Raw genomic sequence first — 20,373 nt, forward strand, 5'->3', positions numbered from 1 at the left:
TGTTGAAAGATAAGGCGTGTATCTCGAACTGTATACTTTATTGGCAACAATTCCCGGAGTGTTCAATTCAAAATTAATTTTTTTATTTAAAAAATCTATTCAATTATTGAGTTGGAGTTTGAGTTTTGAGTAAAAAAAAGTATTTCGATTTTATACTGCTTGATATTTGCCTGTTCTTTAAAATTACTCATTAAAAATGATAAACTGTGATTGGTGTTCCAAAGAAACGTCGAAATTGTTGTCCTTTTGATTTTATACAAAATATTTCAAATAAAAGAAGTAATAAGCGAGACGATAGAACACTAAGATCGTTTTGAGATCAATTTTTTTTCGGACAAGACCAATCAAGATGCGATTTTTTGCATTCGATTCTGGAAATCGATTATAAAATTTGTGACCTAAGTTGATTCAGCGACCTCTAAAACCCCCATATACCGATTTTGGATGCATTTCGTGAAAAATCCTGCAGGATAAGGTGTACAACCAGGTTGTCCTGGTCGCCAGGTGCATCGAGGAAACTTTTGAACATCTTATTCATGATCAGCGATTCCAATCACCCCTTAGTAACAAAATTTGGCCGATTTCGTAAATTTTTTCCCCGTTAAGTTCTTCCTTTTTTTGTTAACGTCATTGCGAAAATGCATCCTGGCAATGCCAGAAAAGTTTCATGGATTTGATAGAATCAAAATAGGTCGCAAATTTTATAATTGATTTCCTGAATCAAATGCCAAAAACATAAAAACAGCATCTCGATCTGTCTCATCATTAAAAAAAGTGATCTTAAATGTTCTATCGATGTAAATATGAGTTTCAAAACATGTCGATTCCGAAAAATTAATTATCTGTTTAAATTTAATGATTCAATTAAATTTTTATAATTTATTTCTCAGTAATATTTTGATTTAAATGACGATTTTGGAAATACCCGATTAAAATATTAAATAACCTAAGAAAGTCGATGATTTGACAGCTGGCACGTTTGACATTACATGAAACAAAATGGCGCCCAATCACAGACTGTCGATTATAATACAGACAGTTTTTTTAATCTATTAAAATATTACAATTTTTTACGCTTAGCGTGTAAAAGTCAAAGGATGCAATTTTATTTTTTGGTTATCGAGAGGAGGTTAGTGTAAAATTAAATCCATGTTTGTGGGGTTGCAACTCTAGCCTCACGGCCGCCATCTTGTAAAAAGGGGTTCAAAAAGATTTTGGAAATACCCGATTAAAATATTAAATAACCTAAAAAAGTCGATGATTTGACAGCTGAAAGATTTGACATTATAATAAACAAGATGGCGTCTAATCACAGACTGTCGATTATAATACAGACAGTTTTTTTAATCCATTGAAATATTACAATTTTTACGCTTAGCGTGAATAAGTCAAAGGGTGCAATTTTATTTTTTAGTTATCGAGAGGAGGTTGGTATAAAATTGAATCCATGTTTGTGACTTCGCAACCCTTGTCCCGCGATCGCCATCTTGTAAAAAGGGGACGCGAAAAGTTTTTACACTATATCAGGCATGCTATTCGTCGCAAATTCATGCAAATTAAATTCTCTAACTATGATTCAATAACTTTTAGTGATAAACTCAAAAATAACTTAAAAATAATTTTTTTAATTTAGAATTTCCTTGGCGGGCTCGAGACAAGGGATAGATTAGGTTAGGTAACCCCTACTAACCCCTTGACAACCAAAAAATAAACTTGTGTCCTCTGAATTTTACAATCCCAAATGTAACTTTAACTTGGAATAATAATAGAGACAGTTCTTTATCCAGGAGTATAAAATCAATTGTAATAAAAAAGTAATCGATTTACGTATAAAAAAAAATTTTCATAAAATTAGGAATGTATATTAGATAAATGGCATTGTTAAAATTTGTCGCTTAGTGGCGCGCTATTAAAAGTTTATTTAAAAAAAATAATAGAATGTCAGAATAAAAAAAAATATATCATTTTAAACTAAAAAATTATTGAGAACTCAAATCCAAAGAGTATCTATTTACTGAGCTAGTATTGAATGCGCAAGTGTCGATACTTCTTATGTAGAAAAACATAACTCAGATTCTTACAAAAAGTCACTGTACGAAACGCGTTAAGCTTTTTAAAAATTCGTAGACAGATATATATTCAGTTTTTTTTTTTTTTTTTTGATCGCTGACGACCCTGCAATAGGTTACTTCCGGTAGTGAAAAATAAACTATGAAATTTGATAAAAATTAAAATTTATGTAGAAATATACTTAAATATTCTGATTTTAAGTCATAAAAACCCATTATTGTTTTATTATATTAAAATTAAAAGTCGTAATTTTTAATCCGTATATCACGTGACCTAAAACACGAGCCGCCATGATGTGACATCATATAGGTAAAAATAATATGCATTAATTACTAATTTGTTGACGACTTTCATAGTTTTATAGGTTATGTTACCATCAACTTTATTTATAAATACATATATAATTACAAACACGACTGTTGTTTTTACCAATATTACGTCACCAAAATAGCTGACAGCGTTTTTGCGAGAAAAAAAGGTTTAAAAATTTAAGTTTATGGCAAGAAAGCTTGTTTATTTTACCGAAATACAATTTTTTGTGGCTTTTTATTAAGAAAATTAACTTTTTGAAGTACTTTTTCATAGTTCCCTATTGCATAAGTTCCAATAATACATTAACTACTAATAACTGGGAGCTTACCCGCTTTGAATAGTTCCCATTTAGACTAACAGATGGCAATACTGGTACTTTACTAGAAGAATGGGAATTGCAACTCCGCCAACTGGCGATAATAAGTTGTACTAATAAAAACAGGATCCTGATCCGTTATGAGTAGTTCCAATTTATACCACTAGGTTACTTATGATTTATCAATAATTTAAAAAACGCAGAGAAGTAATTTTACTCTTTCTACGGACTATGAGAATAAATTCAATGAGTTTTGCTAGTTTTTGTAAGAACCAATGAGCTGTGTTTCTCTTCATAAAAACCATCAATTGAATATATTGATTGAAGAAAAATTTAAATCTAAGATCGTTTCAAGTGATCGCAAAAAGGGATTTTTATTTTTTTAGGGATTATATTTAATTCTTTATACAAATGATTTAGTACCGATTACACAAATCCGATACTTTTTAAACGTACTGAATTCATATTGGGTCCGAAAACTTCTTAAGTGAATTATTGAAGTCAATTTTAGTACATCAATCGTGGCGCTGTTTATCGTACATCGTTATTTACTAAAATTGACTTCAATAGAGGATCTTTGTTTTTGTATTTGGAGTTTCCTAGCCGTATTTTTAAACGATGTACGTTTAAAAATCAAATGTGTGTTGACGTTTAAACAAAGTGTCCAGTGCTGTCGTAATTTTTTCCCGTATATTTACAATTTATTATAAATTATCTATCATATTGTGGTTAACCAAAAAAAGTTGCTTTTCCGGTTGTCACTAATTTCCTGTCAAACACACAACATTTTTGATAGTCATGGAAGCTTTACATAATTCTATAAAATCTCACAAAAATGTTTTATCAAATTTGACGATGACTGGAGACACTCGATTTATTTATTAAAATTAAAAAAATGAATATGAAAAATTGAATTTTAGCTACCTACACGTTCAATTTGTCGATATTTCTTTCTTAAATTTGATACAGGATCTTTAAATAGGACTGGATCTAAACGTAAATTAGATCGTAATAAAGGCATATAACCAAAAACGGCTGCAAACGTATTTAAACACGTTTGACGTTGGACGAAATGATCTGGATCATTCCACGGTGAACTATTCGTAAATCAAAACAAAACACAATCAATATTTATTCAAAATTTCTAATACAGTCAAATCTGGTTAAATGAGCACTGGATTACAGTAAAATTTTTATTATTATCCCTATCCCTATAATATTATAAATGTGAAAGTAAGCATGTTTGTTTGTTACGCTTTTACGCTAAAATTAGCGAATGGTTTTTAATGAAACTGTACAGCAATATAGCTGATAATATCAGAATAACACATGAACTATAATTTATAAAGATATATTAAAAAAATTAAATTTAATCTGGAATTTACCATTTTTTAAATTTTTACATAAATCTTTAATTTATGGTTAAAAATGATGATTATAGATGGATCTATGATCATCATTTTGAACCATAAATTAAAGAAATCTGTAAAAATTTAAAATAATAAACGTCAAACAAATCATGGCCAACTTTTCTGATATACTCAATGAATTATGACTAATTTACAATTAATAAAATTGAAAACTGTGCATATCAAGAGAGGGTGGAGGCTATATAAAGCGGTGGTTTTTACTTTTAAGCCCAGTGAAGCGGGCGGGTATCAAGCTAGTCTGAGATCTTACACAAATTTTAAATTTCTGCATCGACCTTGCCTGCTTTTGAACCCTGAACAGAATAAAATCAGCTCAAAATCTCAAGAAAACCGCTTTTCGAAAAATGAAGAAACTTTTTTTATCTTTCATATTTTGGTAGTTTTTTAAATTTTTCTTAAAAACTGTGCATTTTAGGGAAAAAATACTTTTAAAGTTGTTAAGCATAAAATTTTCAATCGATCTGTATATGTTGTTTGTTCTCAACCTTTGACATTTTCGGAAATATCGATATTTGAATAAATATATACGAAGCATACTTATTTTCCACCCTCTAGTGGTGAAAATTATAATCCGAAAAAAACTATATATATATCTCGATTGGAAATTTTACATTCCACAACTTTAGACTGAAGTGTTTTTTCCCTAAAATGTATAGTTTTTGAATAAATTATAAAAATCTGCGGAAAAACGGGGAAAATTTTATTTATATATCAATTTTCCAAAAATGCTAAAGATTGGGTTCAATCAAAATATACAGATAGGTTGGAAATTTTATGCTTAACAACTTTTATTCAACGTAATTTTTCTCTAAAATACAGTTTTGAAGATAAATTTAAAAATCCACAAAATCTTAATCTTTTTTCAGAAAATATGAAAGATAGTATAAGATTTATATATACAAATCTATCGGAAATTTTTCGCCCGATAATTTTGGACTGAACTGTTTTTTCTCTAAAATGCACAGTTTTCGAGTAAATTGCAAAAAATTGTGGAAAACGTGGAAAATCGTTGCTAGCTCCAGTAAAGGAGCCAATATGAGCGAAAAAGTTGGCGTAGCGGAGGAACGCGCTTTAACCTCTATTTTGCAATAACTTTTGCCCTAATAGAGATTTTTGAAAAACTCTGTTTCATAAAACGTCTGTTTCGTAATTGAAAAATCGATCAACATTTGGATTCGAAATTTTGCTAGCAAAACCGGAACTGGTTAAACAATTCGGCTTTCGCCGTCGACATTCAAAATCAGCGGGTCAAAATACTAAGAAAAGAACACACAAAATACAACCATTATTGCCTGGAAATTTGGTCAGTAAATAAGTTTATAACAAAAATTTGGATTCTGAAAGTAAGTTTATCTTTTCCTCTGGCCAAAAAAATAAACTTTTTATTTCGTGATTTCTCCAAAATTGATTTTATAAATTTTTAATCATCCAGGTCGATTGTATCATCTCATTTAACCAAATTTGACCAAAATATTTCGACTAAAGGGGTATTAAAATTCTTACCGAACGCCAGATAATTGTTGTTCCTTATACTGCTTACGTTGAGTCACTTTGATTGGTGGACGGCGAGTCACATGACTAACAAGAAAATTCATCAAAATATCCTCACAATTTTGACTTTGTTCGACAGTCTTATGCAACAATGGATTTAACCAATGCGTATACAAAACATTATAATAACGATGATAGAAGGCAGCTCCCGTTAACACAATCGAATAATCATTCGTCCATTTCGAAGTATAACCCCACGAACTTTTCGAATCATCCCAATAATGTGATCGTGCCGGATAACCAACAATACGTTCAGGAAATTCACGCCATACTTGAAACGCAAAATCAATTTCATCGGTAGTCAGCAACGAATCCTCGTCAAGTGAAAGAACACCAGCGGTTTGTATCAACGAATGTGGATAAAATCGTTGAGAAATACCCGTAGTTGTTGCACTATTTGCGGCTCCACTGTTTGTACCAATATTTCCGACTGTTGGTAATATATTCATTGGAATGTTTGGAGGCATTACAGGCCAACGATTTGAGGATGGTGGCGATTTATCGTTCACCCAAACAATGATTAATCGAACAATATATTTACTTTTACTAACGTTTTTAATAAGACGATATAGGGATGAAGTTGGAGTTAACGGCATCCCTAAATGGCAGTAAATTACACATGTAAACTTATTAATATCCGTTGAAGTTAACGTAGTTAATTGATTTAAATTTTTTAAATAGAATGGATAATTCCACCAGGAATCACTAAATTGTGGTAACGTAAGAAGTCCACCAGGATGGGTATTCCATAAATAACCATCTCGATACTTGTTAATTGACGTCGATGCGGACGACGATGAAGGAATACGTTCCTTAATTATTTCTAACGTAGTAAAAATAATTTTCTCAATTGAACTAAAATAATGTTGCCATAAAATTTGGGTTTGTTGACGCATTTCCAAAATATCTGTTGGTGTAATTGAACGAACTATATCTGGTACTTGTAGAAGAAGACGTTCATCCGCCCAAATAACAGCTTTACTCCAATCGATAACCTGTTGAAATGGTAAAGCCCAATCATTGGATAAAATTACTGGAATACATCCAGCTTGTAATGCTTCCAAGAAACGAAATGAACCAAGACGTCTTCCACGAGGCACCAAACAAAACGTACTATTTTGCAAAAGAACATCGTAATCATATCGATCGTATTCGAGGTTATCTTCATCGCAACGATCATCTTTTAATTCTTTCCAACTTTTACCATGTCGACATGTTGTAACCATAATTAAATCGTGATCATTATGTAAGTGAAACAACGCATTTCTAGTTTCCGATCCTATACCATGAACATATCGTTTCCCTTTAAACGCCAACAAATATTTCTTATTCGATGGAAATCGATTATTTTGTACGTAACCCGGTTCTCCACCTTTCTCCGCATGCTTTTTATGAAACAACGGTATACTAATATCAAAACCCGGACGTAAATGACTATTTGAAATCGAGGCTTTCGCTAAAATCGCCAAACCATAATCAAAGCCTAAACTATCTTCCGCATAATCCGGCCATGTACCAGAATATAAATTAAAAATAACATGATTTAATCCATTATTCCATAGTGGTAATCGTTGGATTCGAGCTGGCATATTTCGTACATAATCCGCTGAAAGAGGATCTCGATCTAAGGTATCTAATGAAAGTATAAAGAGACATGCTTCAGAAGGATCTGTTGTTATATATCGTGATTCCAGTAAAACACTAAGGATTTTTTGATACGATGCACTAATTAACGTAGAGGTTCCTGTTGGATCTGTTTGTTCTTGTGGATAAACATACACTTTTAAATGATCCGGTGAACATCGATTATAATCGAAACATGTTTCCATTCGACATTCTTTATAATTATTATTCGGCATCATCCATCGTTTATTCGCTATCGGAGGAACTTCATTTACACTAGGTGAATTCGACGATGATGTATAACACTTTAATTGATCGTATTCTGTGTTAATTGTGCTAATAAAATGATGACTTTTCAATCGATATCCACCAAAATAACAGTATGCAAGAAATGCACACGATAATAAAACGAGTAAATAACGTTTTTTCGCTTGCATTTTTGCATGCTAAATTATTATTAATAATAAAATTCTAACCTTGCACATTTTAAACTAAGTTTTTCCACTCATTTTTCTTTTTAAATAAATTTTTTTGTACACATTAACAAACTAAAACAATGTTTTTGTTTAAATTACATTTTCATGTATGTTATTTATATATTTTCAGATGATAGAAATCACATCTGCTTTTCGATTTATAAATTCTGAGTAAATTGTCATAAAAAAAATGACATAACATAACCGTATATTTTTTATGTTAAAAATCTGTTCACTTGAAGTAATTCACTGTTCACTGTTTTTTCAAAAAAATAAAAATAATTTGCTCGGTTCGCACACGGTTTTATATCAAACATATATAATATGCATCTAATTATTTACAATAAATACACACAGATAAACTTGCTATTGACTACAATAATTGTTGTTCAATGAATTTTATAATACCCAGTAATTACTATTTCAAGTACTTCATAAAATGTTGCTGTATACTGACTTCACTCAATATTGAGTTATCTCAATCGAAATTACTAATTCATTTTGTCATTTGTGTATCTCTTTGAAGAGACTGAACCTAGTTCTGTTTTTTTTGTATAGTATGTATGTATGTGTATGATTCTTCTTTGACAATCAAAAAAAAGTTGTACAGTGTTTACTGTAACAATTTATTTACAATGTTTACTGTATATGCAGTGCAATTTGTAAACTAGGATTGCCAGTTTCATATACATATGTACCATATCGAAGATGAACGGGAAACTGGGGGTTCAAGAACGTGTCTGCAGGCAAGATTGGGTTGCAATCTTGAATCTTGATCAGGTCTTACATCTGGCACAATATGAAAGTAGTATTGTTGGTGAGAAGAAAGAAATTCAAAAAAGTCCAATTTCGTCATATTTAATTTATTTCAACTATATAAAAAATATAAGGACGAAGTAATATAAATATATTAGAAATTTGCAAATTTTGTCTATCGTTTTGCACGAAAACTATAAATCAGTTTGTTTTGGCATTAATCCTTAAGTATCTATCAACACTTAATCACAAGGTATAGACATAAAAATTTTACGCAAGCATGACTCGAACAAAACGAACAAACATGAAAATTCTGCACGAACGTGACTCAAATAGAACGAATATTTAAGTTTTACAACTGACTTCTTATCGTGAAACCAACAAAATAAGCTGCAAAGTCCTATAAACACTAAAATCATGAACAAAATCAATTCTCACTACTCTAGTTGCTGAGGTCAAATCCATCGTGGTGGAGATTCAGCAATTATAATGCTATTTTTTTCTTTTTCCATCTTTTTGGCCGTCCAGCAAAACCTTCTAAGCCCATCACTGTCGGGCGATGTCCGAGTCGATGGTAACCCTAGGGTGCGAGGTTACAAAGGGACACGCGCATGGAAATTTTAAACAAACACAAAATTTCCGAACGTTTAAGCTTCTCCAACGACCATTCGTTAGTTCAAATGAGCTGAAATTTGATAAGGCAGATTGATGTTATTAAATTGTGGCATCATTTCAGTAATTTAGAGAGAATTTCCAGGGGATAAGCCGCTTTTTTCGACATTTTTCTGGGCATGCACATCTATACAGTCCCTCCAAATTGAACTAGTGGATTGAAAATTAGTATGAAGGTTTGGTTAAAGTAAAAAACGTACCTTTTTGTTGTACTTAGTTCCCAGTCTCTATCTTTTTTTATACCACACCATAAAGAATTAAGAATCGAGAAGGCATTTGGCCGGGATTTGAGCTTCTTTCACAAACTAGTGGATTGAAAATGGATATGTAGGTTTGGTTAAAGTCAAAAACGTACCTTTTTGTAGTACCTAGTTCCCAGTCTCTATCCTTTTTTTAATACCACACTGTAAAAAATTAAGAATCGAGAAGGCATTTGGTCGGGATTTGAGCTTCTCTCACAAATGTTCCCTGTGACATCAGAAATTGCTCATTCCTCCATGTGAAACGTTATAGGCATATTTTCTTTTTTAAATTCAAATTTTTACTTATCAATGAAAAAAAATAATGCAAATATTTAGACAGATAATTGTTGCCAAATAAGAATAATTGGCAACCATAGAAAACAGCTACAGTGCAATGTGCACAGATTTATAATTGCAAATTAAAACCTTGGAAGATAAACTTCAATCTTTAAAGCAAAAGTATAATGTATCCTATTAAAATTAAAAGGTAATTTCATTTAATTTGAATTAAAAGAATCCAAATTTAGATTTTATATAAATCTGGAATTTAAAATTTACTGCTTGAAAGATTTGAAATGCTTGACTAAAATTTACTGCTTGAAAGTAAATTTGTTTCAAATTAAAATTCAAACTAAACTTGAGTTTCTGTTTAAATTAATTAATTCATTATTCTTAAATAATTGAAATTGATAATTTATTCCGTAGGTAACTAAGATAATATTTGCTGAATTCGTGAAAATGGGATATCATTGGGGTAGAAATTGCAAAAGTTTAATATTGAATTTTTTGAGTAACGAAGCCACCTGTTATCGAAATGCTCAAATATTAATTAACATTATAACAAATATAGTCGAGATCTAAACGCAATACTTAGGTAATTTTTTGTCAGATGGCTCTTACTTATTAAATAAATCAGTATTCTTTACCAAGTTGAGTAAGAATAATTTTGGTTTTTATAAGTTTAGCCAGTTTTTATCGCATAGAAATGAAATATTGTTCTTGTTCATAGAAAAATTTTTTTGTATAGGTGCCTATAAACATTGTGAAAAAGGATCGAATTCTAATCGCGATGTATTTTATTGGAAAAATCAAATTTGCTGTGAAAACCACCCCAACTACCGTTGGAAATCACAATAAAAGAAAATGAAATTTGATTTTTTTTTCAAGATTCCAAATAGGTGAATACCTATTTATAAAGTTCATTTAAATATAAAAATATAACACAGATATAATGACATAATTGTTCATAAACAATAGACCTTTTCATTTTAAAAAGTGATTACTTTTTGTTTCGGACAGTTTGTTAAAAAATTAATGTGATAAAATGAATAACAAATATTTTATATCTTTGTCCAACTTATTACTTTCTGTCCGAAACAATAATGAATCGTAATTGAAGTGAAAAGGTCTATTTATAGAATGGAACACTGATTGAGCGAGTACAACTTATTTCTTTTTACAAACTTTATTAAAAATGGATATGTGTACTTATGTACTCACGTAAGAAGTCATACTTCTTCGATAATAACAAATATAATAATTTATAAATAATGTATACAAATAGTACATACTCCATTTAACCTGCCTATTATAGGTAACACTTGTGAGTGATATTTCGTTTATCGACTAGCTTCATGGTGTTAAAAAATTTTAACTAACTCCAACATGTAGTTTTCGTGTCACTCTATGCGCGCGCATTATAAAAATTTACTCTCATCATTTTTTTATAACTAAAGGTGTAGGTATAACTTCAAAAAGGATTCGATGTTGAGACAGGAAACTTAATTATAGTAAAATAGTAAAACTGTTTTTGAATTTTTATTTATAAATTATTTAAACTATTTTACAAATTTATTGGCGAACGAAAAATGGTAAAACATCAATTGGAGCTGGATAATCCTTAAGAGTACGTCCTCCTTCATAAACAGATCCATTGTTACCATCCTTCCATTTTCCACTTGGTAAATAAACATCTCGCTTCACTGCACCTTCAACAACAACTGGCGCTGCTAAAATTTTATCTCCTAATAAGAATTCTAGAAAAAAAAAATTGAACCAATAAATACCATAATTTCTTAGATTTGAATTATCAGCAAAACTTACGATCATTAATTCGGTATGTTTGAGGATCTTCTGGAGCAACCCACCATACAGGAGCGTTTAGTGGGATACCTTCTTTAATAGCTGTCTTTGCTTCTTCAATAATCACTGGTGTGTATTCAGCGTGTAATTTTACGAATTTTTGTGAAATTCCCAATACCTACAAAAAATCGACAAATTAGTGAACGAAATTTTTAGACATGATCAAATTTTCCAGATTCTGACCAGTTTAAAATAGGCATACGATTGAAATTTAAATACAAAGTAATAAAGTACAGTTGACGATTTTCGAAAAAATGGTTTAAATAAAAAATGTTAGTTTTTTGAATGAGGATTATTCTTCTATAAAGTATATTCTTTATTTAGTCTTTCCATTAAAGTATACAGTTTTTGTTGAGATCATTTTTTAATAAGTGGCCTCTGGCTAGAGATGCATAGATTAAACTAGCTCCTACCATATATGAAATATACATGAAGGTATACTAAGTTTAGTCCCAAGTTTTTTAACGCTTCAAAATATTGAAGCTACGAACAAACTTTTGGTATTGGTGTTCAAAAAATCACCTAAAGAGTTCATTTCCGGTTCTCTGCCCGTCGACATGATAACTCAAAAACGAAAAGAGATATCAAGCAGAAATTTTTATAGCGTGCTAAGAACGTAAAAAGTGAGCTTGAGTTCGTAAATGAATAACATACTTCAATTGGGTCTTGGGTCAGTAGGGCTCATTTTGTAAACCATTAGAGATAGAACAAAAGTTTAATTGTAAAAAATGATCCTTATAAAAAAATAAACAACTTTTGTTTCAAACATTATTTCGTAAACATAACCCGCTTACCCGTTAGGGTGCAAACTAATCTTTAGTGATGAGTGCGAGTGAGATTGACATACAAATGGTCTAACGTATATTTGGTACACCCACATTAACAGTGTTATACGAAATTCAGTCGACAGGGCGCACGTTTTAACGTCCTGCATAAGAAACGACTAACAATGTCTGCCATATTATTCTATGCAAAGCGAGGCGTCATGGTTCGGTTTAAAATTTTCGCAAACCAAAACAAATGGCGGCCAAAAAGCTTCGATAATTGGGTTGATTTTTTAAACTCTCTTAATTTATTTAAAATAATGCAAGCACTGTCATTCAACACTTTCTATGCAGGGTATTTCAACAATAAACTCAGTCAATTGTTTGTTTTCTTAAAAAACAAAAACTTTTCTTATTTTTTTTTAAAGGTTTTAGAAAGGATAAAAAAACTTACATCAATCTTTTCGTCTTTGAAATCCCACGGGACCAAGGAAAATTGAACACTTGGCATAAATGTATTAGCTTGTAGCCATCGAATAAATAATTCGCCAGTAATTGTATCATTTCCATACAAGTTTCCACCAACCATGTCAGGTAACACTAATGGATATCCAGCTAAATTCATTTGTAACAACGTCGTAATCAAAGTGCGTAAACCGTTTTCGAAGCCCCAACGAGTATCTTTATCCACAATACGTACAAATATTGGCAACTCTTGTGATTTGTACGCGGAACGCACTTCAATTAAATCCCCAAATTGAGCGCATGTTTTCACATATTCAGTGGTGAAAGAATTTGGTACTTTGTTGAAAGTTTCATTTTTTCCGCCAAAGAAAACTGGAATCTGAAATTGTAAATTGAGATCAGTTTTTATTTCTCCTATCGAAATAATCGACAAAGTTTCTACTTACTTGAGGTGCCCAACTGGTTTCACCAGCGTCAAATTTATAACTGTCCAAACCGGTTTCATTTTTCAATTTCCATAAACGTTCTGCCCACCATTTTCTTGCCTCTTCATTTGTAAAATCAACAAGAGATGCTTCTCCTTTACCACTATTCCACCATTGTGTTTCAACTTCACCATTTTCATTTGTTACCAAATAACCTTTCTCTTTCGCATCTTTAAAATATGGATCACAATTTGTATTGATGAAAGGATGAACCCAAAGTGTTACACGGAAACCTTGATCGTGTAATTTTTGCACAACGGCTTTTGGATCTTCGAATTTAGATTTACGGAATTCTAATGCACCGTAGCATATTTCCCAGTCGTCGTCCAATTCGAATTGTCCTGTGAAATTGTTTGCAAGAATCTCTTTGGCAAATGTATCAACGACTGTGGTGTTAACGTCACGTTTGAATTTCGCCCAAGTGGACCAAATTGGTTCTTCAAACATTTTTGCATTTGGTATTCCAGTTGGTTTACCGAAGAATGTTTTCACAGCATGTTTGTGAGCCTCTTTCACGTTTTCTTTCACTACAATGTCGTAAGTGAATGTGAAATTTTTGCGTTGGATGTAAGGTCCATCGATTTTGGCAGTGAAACAAACTCGATCTTTTTCGGTATCTTCTGTTCGATTTTGTGTTACAAATAACGGGGTGTCAGAATCGATGTGAATATAAGCACCCACTTCGGATAACCAATATGGTTCAATAACCGCACAATTTCCATCTTCCTTCGTAATATAAGCAAAATCGTTAAGCTTTAATTCATCTATTGGCCAATATTGTTCTTTTTGTTCCGGACCACCAAACCAACTTTGATTTTTTAAGTGAACGCAATCCGATAATGTTGTATTTGGATCTCGAACTGTCCATACCATACGGGTATGACCTTCAGAAATTTCTTGGATATCGACGTATGCTGCTTCAAAGTCCCAACAATTTTTTCCACAAGTTCCCCAACTTACTTGGGGGAAGTCAGCACCCCCAGCAATATTAATCTTGAATACTTCTGTATCATCTGCAAAAAGAAAAAAAATAATATCGTGTTACAAGTTTGGTCCTACTTGCCTTGGGAGGAATCCTGGTAAAGAAATATATCCACATCATTATTTGTTCATCTTTATTTATTTAACTACGTATACATATTTACAATTACATTTTGATCTGGGTGGATTCGGTTACTTCGTTCTTATCCAAGCGACGACAATGGGATCAATTCTGCACCTCTATTAATTATGACTGTTCGCACTGCCGCTGCCTGGACTCGAACCCACAACCTCCCAGTGAGTAGCGAAACGGTCCTAGACTAACGCCTTAGACCGCTCGACCACTGGGACGGTTATGAACATGGTATAAAAATTAAATTGTACTTACTGCGATAAACTGTATGAATTAAACTTATTCCACTTGGCGTTCGTACTTGCTGAGTATTATGGGTAATAGAAGTTGTGGATCCCGTTGGATGTGAATCTAACACTTCACATACACTTAAAACTACTGGAAAAAAAATTGATGAGCAAAATTGTCGTTTAGTAGTAATTTCTTGGTTTAAGGTAGCTCTCAACGAAATAAGAGGATATTTGAGACTACGTATTTCTTGGTAACAAATTTTGATGAGTAAAATTTTCGATGTGTAACTTTTCTCCGAGCCATCAAAATATGAAAACGAAACTTTTGCAGTTATCCACAATCCAAAGTTGACGAAAGATTTGGAGTAGCTATTGAATATTTATTACATCAGATCTTATGACAGTTATCCAAAATTTCGGCCAAAGTTTAATATTATAATTTATGTTTTTAAGGTCTGCTAAGCTTTCAACGGTAAATTTGAATCGTATGATAAGTTTGAATACCGATTTCTACCAGTTTTGAAAAATTCAAGTTTCTTTTATTTGGTATTAAAATTTATTCAGGTATTGTTAAATTAATTGTATCAACAATTGCCTATATGGAAACTTTAATGAAAAAGGTTATTTGTATTCTGGTAATAGAGTCAGGACCGATTTCGATTATATTTTTGTTAGAAAATTGATTTTACTTAAGTTATTTTCAATTTTTTATGGAAATTCAAAAATCTATAATGATCTGTAGCCACAAACTTAAACAAAGATAAAATTAAAAATATTTCAAATCATATAGCGCTAAAAATAGCTGATTCAGCTAAAAAGATGAGTCAGGTCCGTCAGACCGCAATTGCTCTTTTGCTGACTGTGTAAATCCGGCACTGAGTGAAAGTTATCAGGGCCATTTATTGGACCACCTAATGTTCAAACTGCGGTACCACCCAATGCGGATGGTACTCACTGGGGTCTGGGTAGTTGCCCACAGTGTCCAATGAAAAAGAAGGGCCTGGAATAAATAAAATTATAAATGTATGAATATTGTACTTACAAATAACACAGATAGAAAATTTGAGTAACATTGTTGAGAAAATGTTTAAACACTTGAAAGGAGTTTAAAACAATATGTGAATGCACATCAAGGTAAACAAATTTATATAATTTGATTTGTTTATTACTATTTATTATATCATTTTGATTATTATTTAATCAGGTGATAAATAAATAATCAAACACTTGTTAGTTTTTTTTTCAAAATGTTTCAAACAATTTTTTTTTTTCATTCATCATACTCATGTCTAAAGAAACAATTCACATTGGCGTCTGTTCAAAAGACACACAATTGAAAATTTTTTTACTAAACAAGTGAGAACAAACAATCGACTGAGTGAATTATTGAAATAACATGTATAGACAGTGTTGATTACGCATTCAAATTGATTTAGACTTAGTCTAACTTCATATTTAAAATAAGTGAAAACGAACAATTGACTGAGTTAATTGTTGAAATACCATGTATAGACAGTGTTGATTACTTTATCGCATTACATGTCACACATACATAACTGATATTTCCATATAATAGGTACATACCATACAATTTACGCCTAATTTGCGCCCTCTCTGGTAAACAGTGATGTTTAGGTACGAAAAAATGTTTCAAACAAAAGTTGTTTATATTTTTATAAGGAATATTTTTTGCTGAACTTTTGCTTTATCTTACAAATTACAAAAATACTCACTTTTTAGATGTCAGCTTGATATCTTTTTTCGTTTTTGAGTTATCGTGTCCACAGACGGACGGACAACCGCAAATGGACTAATTAGGTGATTTTATGATCATCTATACCAAAAGTTTATGTCTAGGATCAATATTTTTAAGCGTTACAAACTTGGGACTAAACTTATTATACCTTGCATATTACATATATGAGTTGGGTTGGGTTGGGTTATATTGGCTGTCCACGACGGACCCACTTAGGCTATAGAGCCCATTGTGATTCCATATATGTGTTTTACCACCTTTCCGCTGATAATTTCATTTATCAGCTCCTCAATTTCAGAGGCGTAGTGCATCTCCTTCATGCATATACCATGCACTACACCAGCCCATCACAACTATTAATTAAATTAATTTTACAGCATACCGCGGACGGAATTGGTAACGCCTTAACCAACTGAGCTAATAGGGCGACATATTACATATATGCATGGTATAAAAATTCAAGCTTTTTATTTAAAATTACCTGGTGTTCGTACATCCTTAAAATAATGAAAATAGATGCCTATGGTTTTTTTCTACTCATATGAAAATGAGTAATTTTAATCAAATGAATGCAATTAACTGTGTGTAATCATTTCCCTGTATTATCATTTATCACTAAAAAATTCGAGCACTCAAGAATCATACTCATTGACATTGTTTATTATTTTTGTTTTTCAAAAAAAAATCCGTTTCTAATCAGATGAGTTGTTGTTCTTCACTTATTAACTAGGTAAGTTTTCATACGTAACCTTCGGACGCACATATAGCATCCATTCATTCGATTCATGATCTAAACATTAATTCGAGTATGAATAATTCAGGTGTTTTCATGTTATTAAATGTAAACTAATTACCAACGCCATTACCACGATATCGATCTGTTAAATCGCGTGCATGATTTTTGTGTTTAGTTAAAAATTTACCATTCCAAGAAAATTTGACGTCAAAATATGTAATATTACACCCATCGCTAACATATATTCAAGTGTAGGTACTTGTGGCAGTATTCTGGTCTACAAATTTGAAGAAATCGATTTTTTTCTTGCTTATTTACAAAGGCTAGACCCTTAAGAATATGTCCTTAAACGGATTTTTCAAATTTTGAATTATTTTCGGAGATACAGTGGATTTTTTGGTAACGAAGTTTGAATTGATCGCTCTGTATTGCGAGCTTAGAAGGCAAAACAGCTCGGTTAGCAGAAATAACTTTGCAAACATTGCATATGAAGTAGAAGGATAATGTATGGATCTGTGGGTAATATTATTATCTGAGTTACTCGCCGGAATTGTCTCTCAAACTTAAAACGCGTCTTTCTTGAAACTAAGAGTCAAATTCTACTCGATCGATTTCTTTGAAATTGACAATCTTTACTTATTATAGGAATTTTTTGATTCAGATCACTTACAAGGGCTCGAATCGTATCGACCAGAATGCGAATGCCGTGTTTTTTTATAGTCCCCACTTCAACAGCCTGTAGTTCAAAGAATTTTTATTTTTTTTTTACAATTTTCTTTTTGTATTTTTTAAATGTCAAAAATATCATATGGAAAAATGGCTACATAAATGTTTTTCCTTTTCTTATAATCTTACTTTGAAAAGTGCCTACAATTGAGGCTTCTAGACGCAGAATACCCCCTTCATAACAAAGAAAATCTTAAAGTAAAAATAGCAAGGAATTACACCCTAATTATAAGTTACACTACAAAAACAAAAAATTAAAACACTCATTGAGAAGCTTATATCCCGTACAGTATGCACATGAGCAGAAAATAAGATTTCCACCTCTTAAAATTTGATCAAGACGCAAAAAATCGTTAAATTTTTTCCGTCTCCCGATATCAACTTAAATTTTCCAGAGTTCAGTAAATAAATACATTTTTCCTGGAACATTAAAATATGACAACTATTGGCATCGTGCATGAGTTTTATCTCAGGCTATTTCCATGGTAACCATAAACTACTTTATAATTATAATTGTATGAGTTGACATATAAGTTTGTGGTTTGTATATATGAATTACATTGAAAATTTAATATTATTTTGTAAATAAGTAATTATGTAAATTTACATTTAAATAATATTATTAATACAATTTTGGTTCTTATTTTCGCAATTTCTAATGCAACTAGACATTTCTATATCATTTACGTGTGAGCAATTAAAAGAGACGCATGATTTATTGCAAATTATATAAGATAACAGCGCTACGGTCGATTTAACTATCCCTTCTACCTACTATACTCCCTGCCAATAGAAGAAAAGGAACTATGCAACTGTTATGATTCATATCAAAGAGTATAAGATAGAGGAAAAGGCTCCCTTTACTGGCAATGTTAAAAAAGAGTATACGGGTTTCAACGCCTCTAGTGATTGGGTTAAGATAACAGCGCTACGGTCGATTTAACTATGCCCTCCATCTACTATATGCTCCCTGCCAATAGGAGAAAAGGAACTAATAGGTTGGCTGATAAGTCCCCGGTCTGACACATAGATGGCGTCGCTAGTATTAAATGCATATTATTTTTATATAGTACCAACCTTCAAATGATTCGTGTCAAAATTTGACGTCTGTAAGTCAATTAGTTTGTGAGATAGAGCGTCTTTTGTGAAGCAACTTTTGTTATTGTGAAAAAAATGGAAAAAAAGGAATTTCGTGTTTTGATAAAATACTGTTTTCTGAAGGGAAAAAATACAGTGGAAGCAAAAACTTGGCTTGATAATGAGTTTCCGGACTCTGTATTTTTTCCCTTCAGAAAACAGTATTTTATCAAAACACGAAATTCCATTTTTTCCATTTTTTTCACAATAACAAAAGTTGCTTCACAAAAGACGCTCTATCTCACAAACTAATTGACTTACAGACGTCAAATTTTGACACGAATCATTTGAAGGTTGGTACTATATAAAAATAATATGCATTTAATACTAGCGACGCCATCTATGTGTCAGACCGGGGACTTATCAGCCAACCTGTTATGCAACTGTTATGGTTCATATCAAAGAAAATAAGATACAATTTTGTTTAAAAAAAATTCTGTTAGCAGAGCGTTGTTTCGATTTAAGGACCTCTAAGGTATATATCTCATATGATTCTTCAGTCCAACTCATCTACCTAGCCGGGTTATTCTTAGCGTACATTATTTTCAATGAAAGATCGTGATCAATTTTTTGCACGATTTAAAGACCTACAAAAAAGGTGAACTTTACCTACACTTTATAATAAAATTGTCAGTGAGGTCAAAAATATTATAAATTTATGTCTTTCATATGAAAACAAATCCTCAGTTATTAAAACATGTGACGATTTTTATGTAATTATGTATTGTATTAAAATTATTTATAATTATAAATTTAAATTATTCAAAACATATAATTATTAAAAAATAAATGAAATAATTCTTTAATGATAATTAATGATGGATAATAAGTAAGATGTAATCGGTGTAATATGACATGTCACAATATCAGTTTGGGGAATTTTTCCTAATCGCCATGAAAAATTAAACGCTATGAGATGGAATGGAATTCCGCTCCCGTAGTTACCGTAACTCGTGGGCTACCTGTATCCGTGGCTAAAAACAACAAACTAAAAAAATAAACTAATTATTTAAATTTATGATATTTTTTCGTTCAAATTATTTGTCTAGCTTGTTTTTGCCTAAGCGGTACATTTTTAGACCGAGAGTATATTTTTCGTCAAACCGAAACATAATAAGCTTCAAAATGAGGTGTGAATCATGGAATTTGATAAAGGAGGAAGAAAGATAAGGTATGGACAGAAATAAAATTGCTAGAGTAATAATATATAAGATATAAAAAGGAATTCACAGATTACAAATGTTATTTATGCATAGTGTGCTATGTTTGTGACGTAGAAATGTTAAAATAAAAAAGCCTATGTATAAATATATACATGCATAATAAAAAATATTACGTAACACGATGTTTTGCGAAAATTATTTTCTTCG

General features: G+C 31.4%; 2 protein-coding genes across 3 annotated transcripts; both read right to left on the bottom strand.

The window, feature by feature from the left end:
• Positions 1–2,614: 2,614 nt before the first annotated feature.
• Positions 2,615–7,799, bottom strand: LOC123302491 (exostosin-1). Its single transcript, XM_044885434.1, has 2 exons — positions 5,632–7,799; positions 2,615–3,795 (listed from the first exon to the last, which is right to left on the bottom strand). Exons 1-2 carry the CDS (start codon positions 7,737–7,739, stop codon positions 3,615–3,617), a joined length of 2,289 nt encoding a protein of 762 aa, XP_044741369.1. The 5' UTR covers positions 7,740–7,799; the 3' UTR covers positions 2,615–3,614.
• Positions 7,800–11,277: 3,478 nt separating this feature from the next.
• Positions 11,278–15,788, bottom strand: LOC123302497 (myogenesis-regulating glycosidase-like). 2 transcript variants are annotated; one of them, XM_044885440.1, is made up of 6 exons: positions 15,691–15,788; positions 14,674–14,796; positions 13,266–14,317; positions 12,809–13,198; positions 11,552–11,708; positions 11,278–11,484 (listed from the first exon to the last, which is right to left on the bottom strand). In XM_044885440.1, exons 1-6 carry the CDS (start codon positions 15,719–15,721, stop codon positions 11,300–11,302), a joined length of 1,938 nt encoding a protein of 645 aa, XP_044741375.1. In that variant the 5' UTR covers positions 15,722–15,788; the 3' UTR covers positions 11,278–11,299. The 2 variants fall into 2 exon arrangements, with proteins under 2 accessions (XP_044741375.1, XP_044741376.1); XM_044885441.1 differs by having other exon boundaries at positions 14,674–14,793; positions 15,691–15,777.
• Between the last annotated feature and the right edge of the window lie 4,585 nt (positions 15,789–20,373).

This window comes from Chrysoperla carnea, chromosome X (assembly GCF_905475395.1).
Source record: "Chrysoperla carnea chromosome X, inChrCarn1.1, whole genome shotgun sequence".
In the NCBI taxonomy this organism is placed as follows: Eukaryota; Metazoa; Arthropoda; class Insecta; order Neuroptera; family Chrysopidae; genus Chrysoperla; species Chrysoperla carnea.

What these genes read in the sequence shown, in the direction of transcription:
- LOC123302497 (XM_044885440.1), bottom strand. Translation starts at nt 15,721, where the DNA reads ATGTTACTCAAATTTTCTATCTGTGTTATTT. An exon ending in ATTTTCTATCTGTGTTATTT is followed by an intron (nt 14,797 to 15,690) that starts GTAAGTACAATA and finishes TTTTTTTTCCAG; the next exon opens with TAGTTTTAAGTGTATGTGAA. An exon ending in AACATACCGAATTAATGATC is followed by an intron (nt 11,485 to 11,551) that starts GTAAGTTTTGCT and finishes TTTTTTTTCTAG; the next exon opens with AATTCTTATTAGGAGATAAA.
- LOC123302491 (XM_044885434.1), bottom strand. Translation starts at nt 7,739, where the DNA reads ATGCAAGCGAAAAAACGTTATTTACTCGTTTTATTATCGTGTGCATTT. An exon ending in CAACAATTATCTGGCGTTCG is followed by an intron (nt 3,796 to 5,631) that starts GTAAGAATTTTA and finishes ATTTACGAATAG; the next exon opens with TTCACCGTGGAATGATCCAG.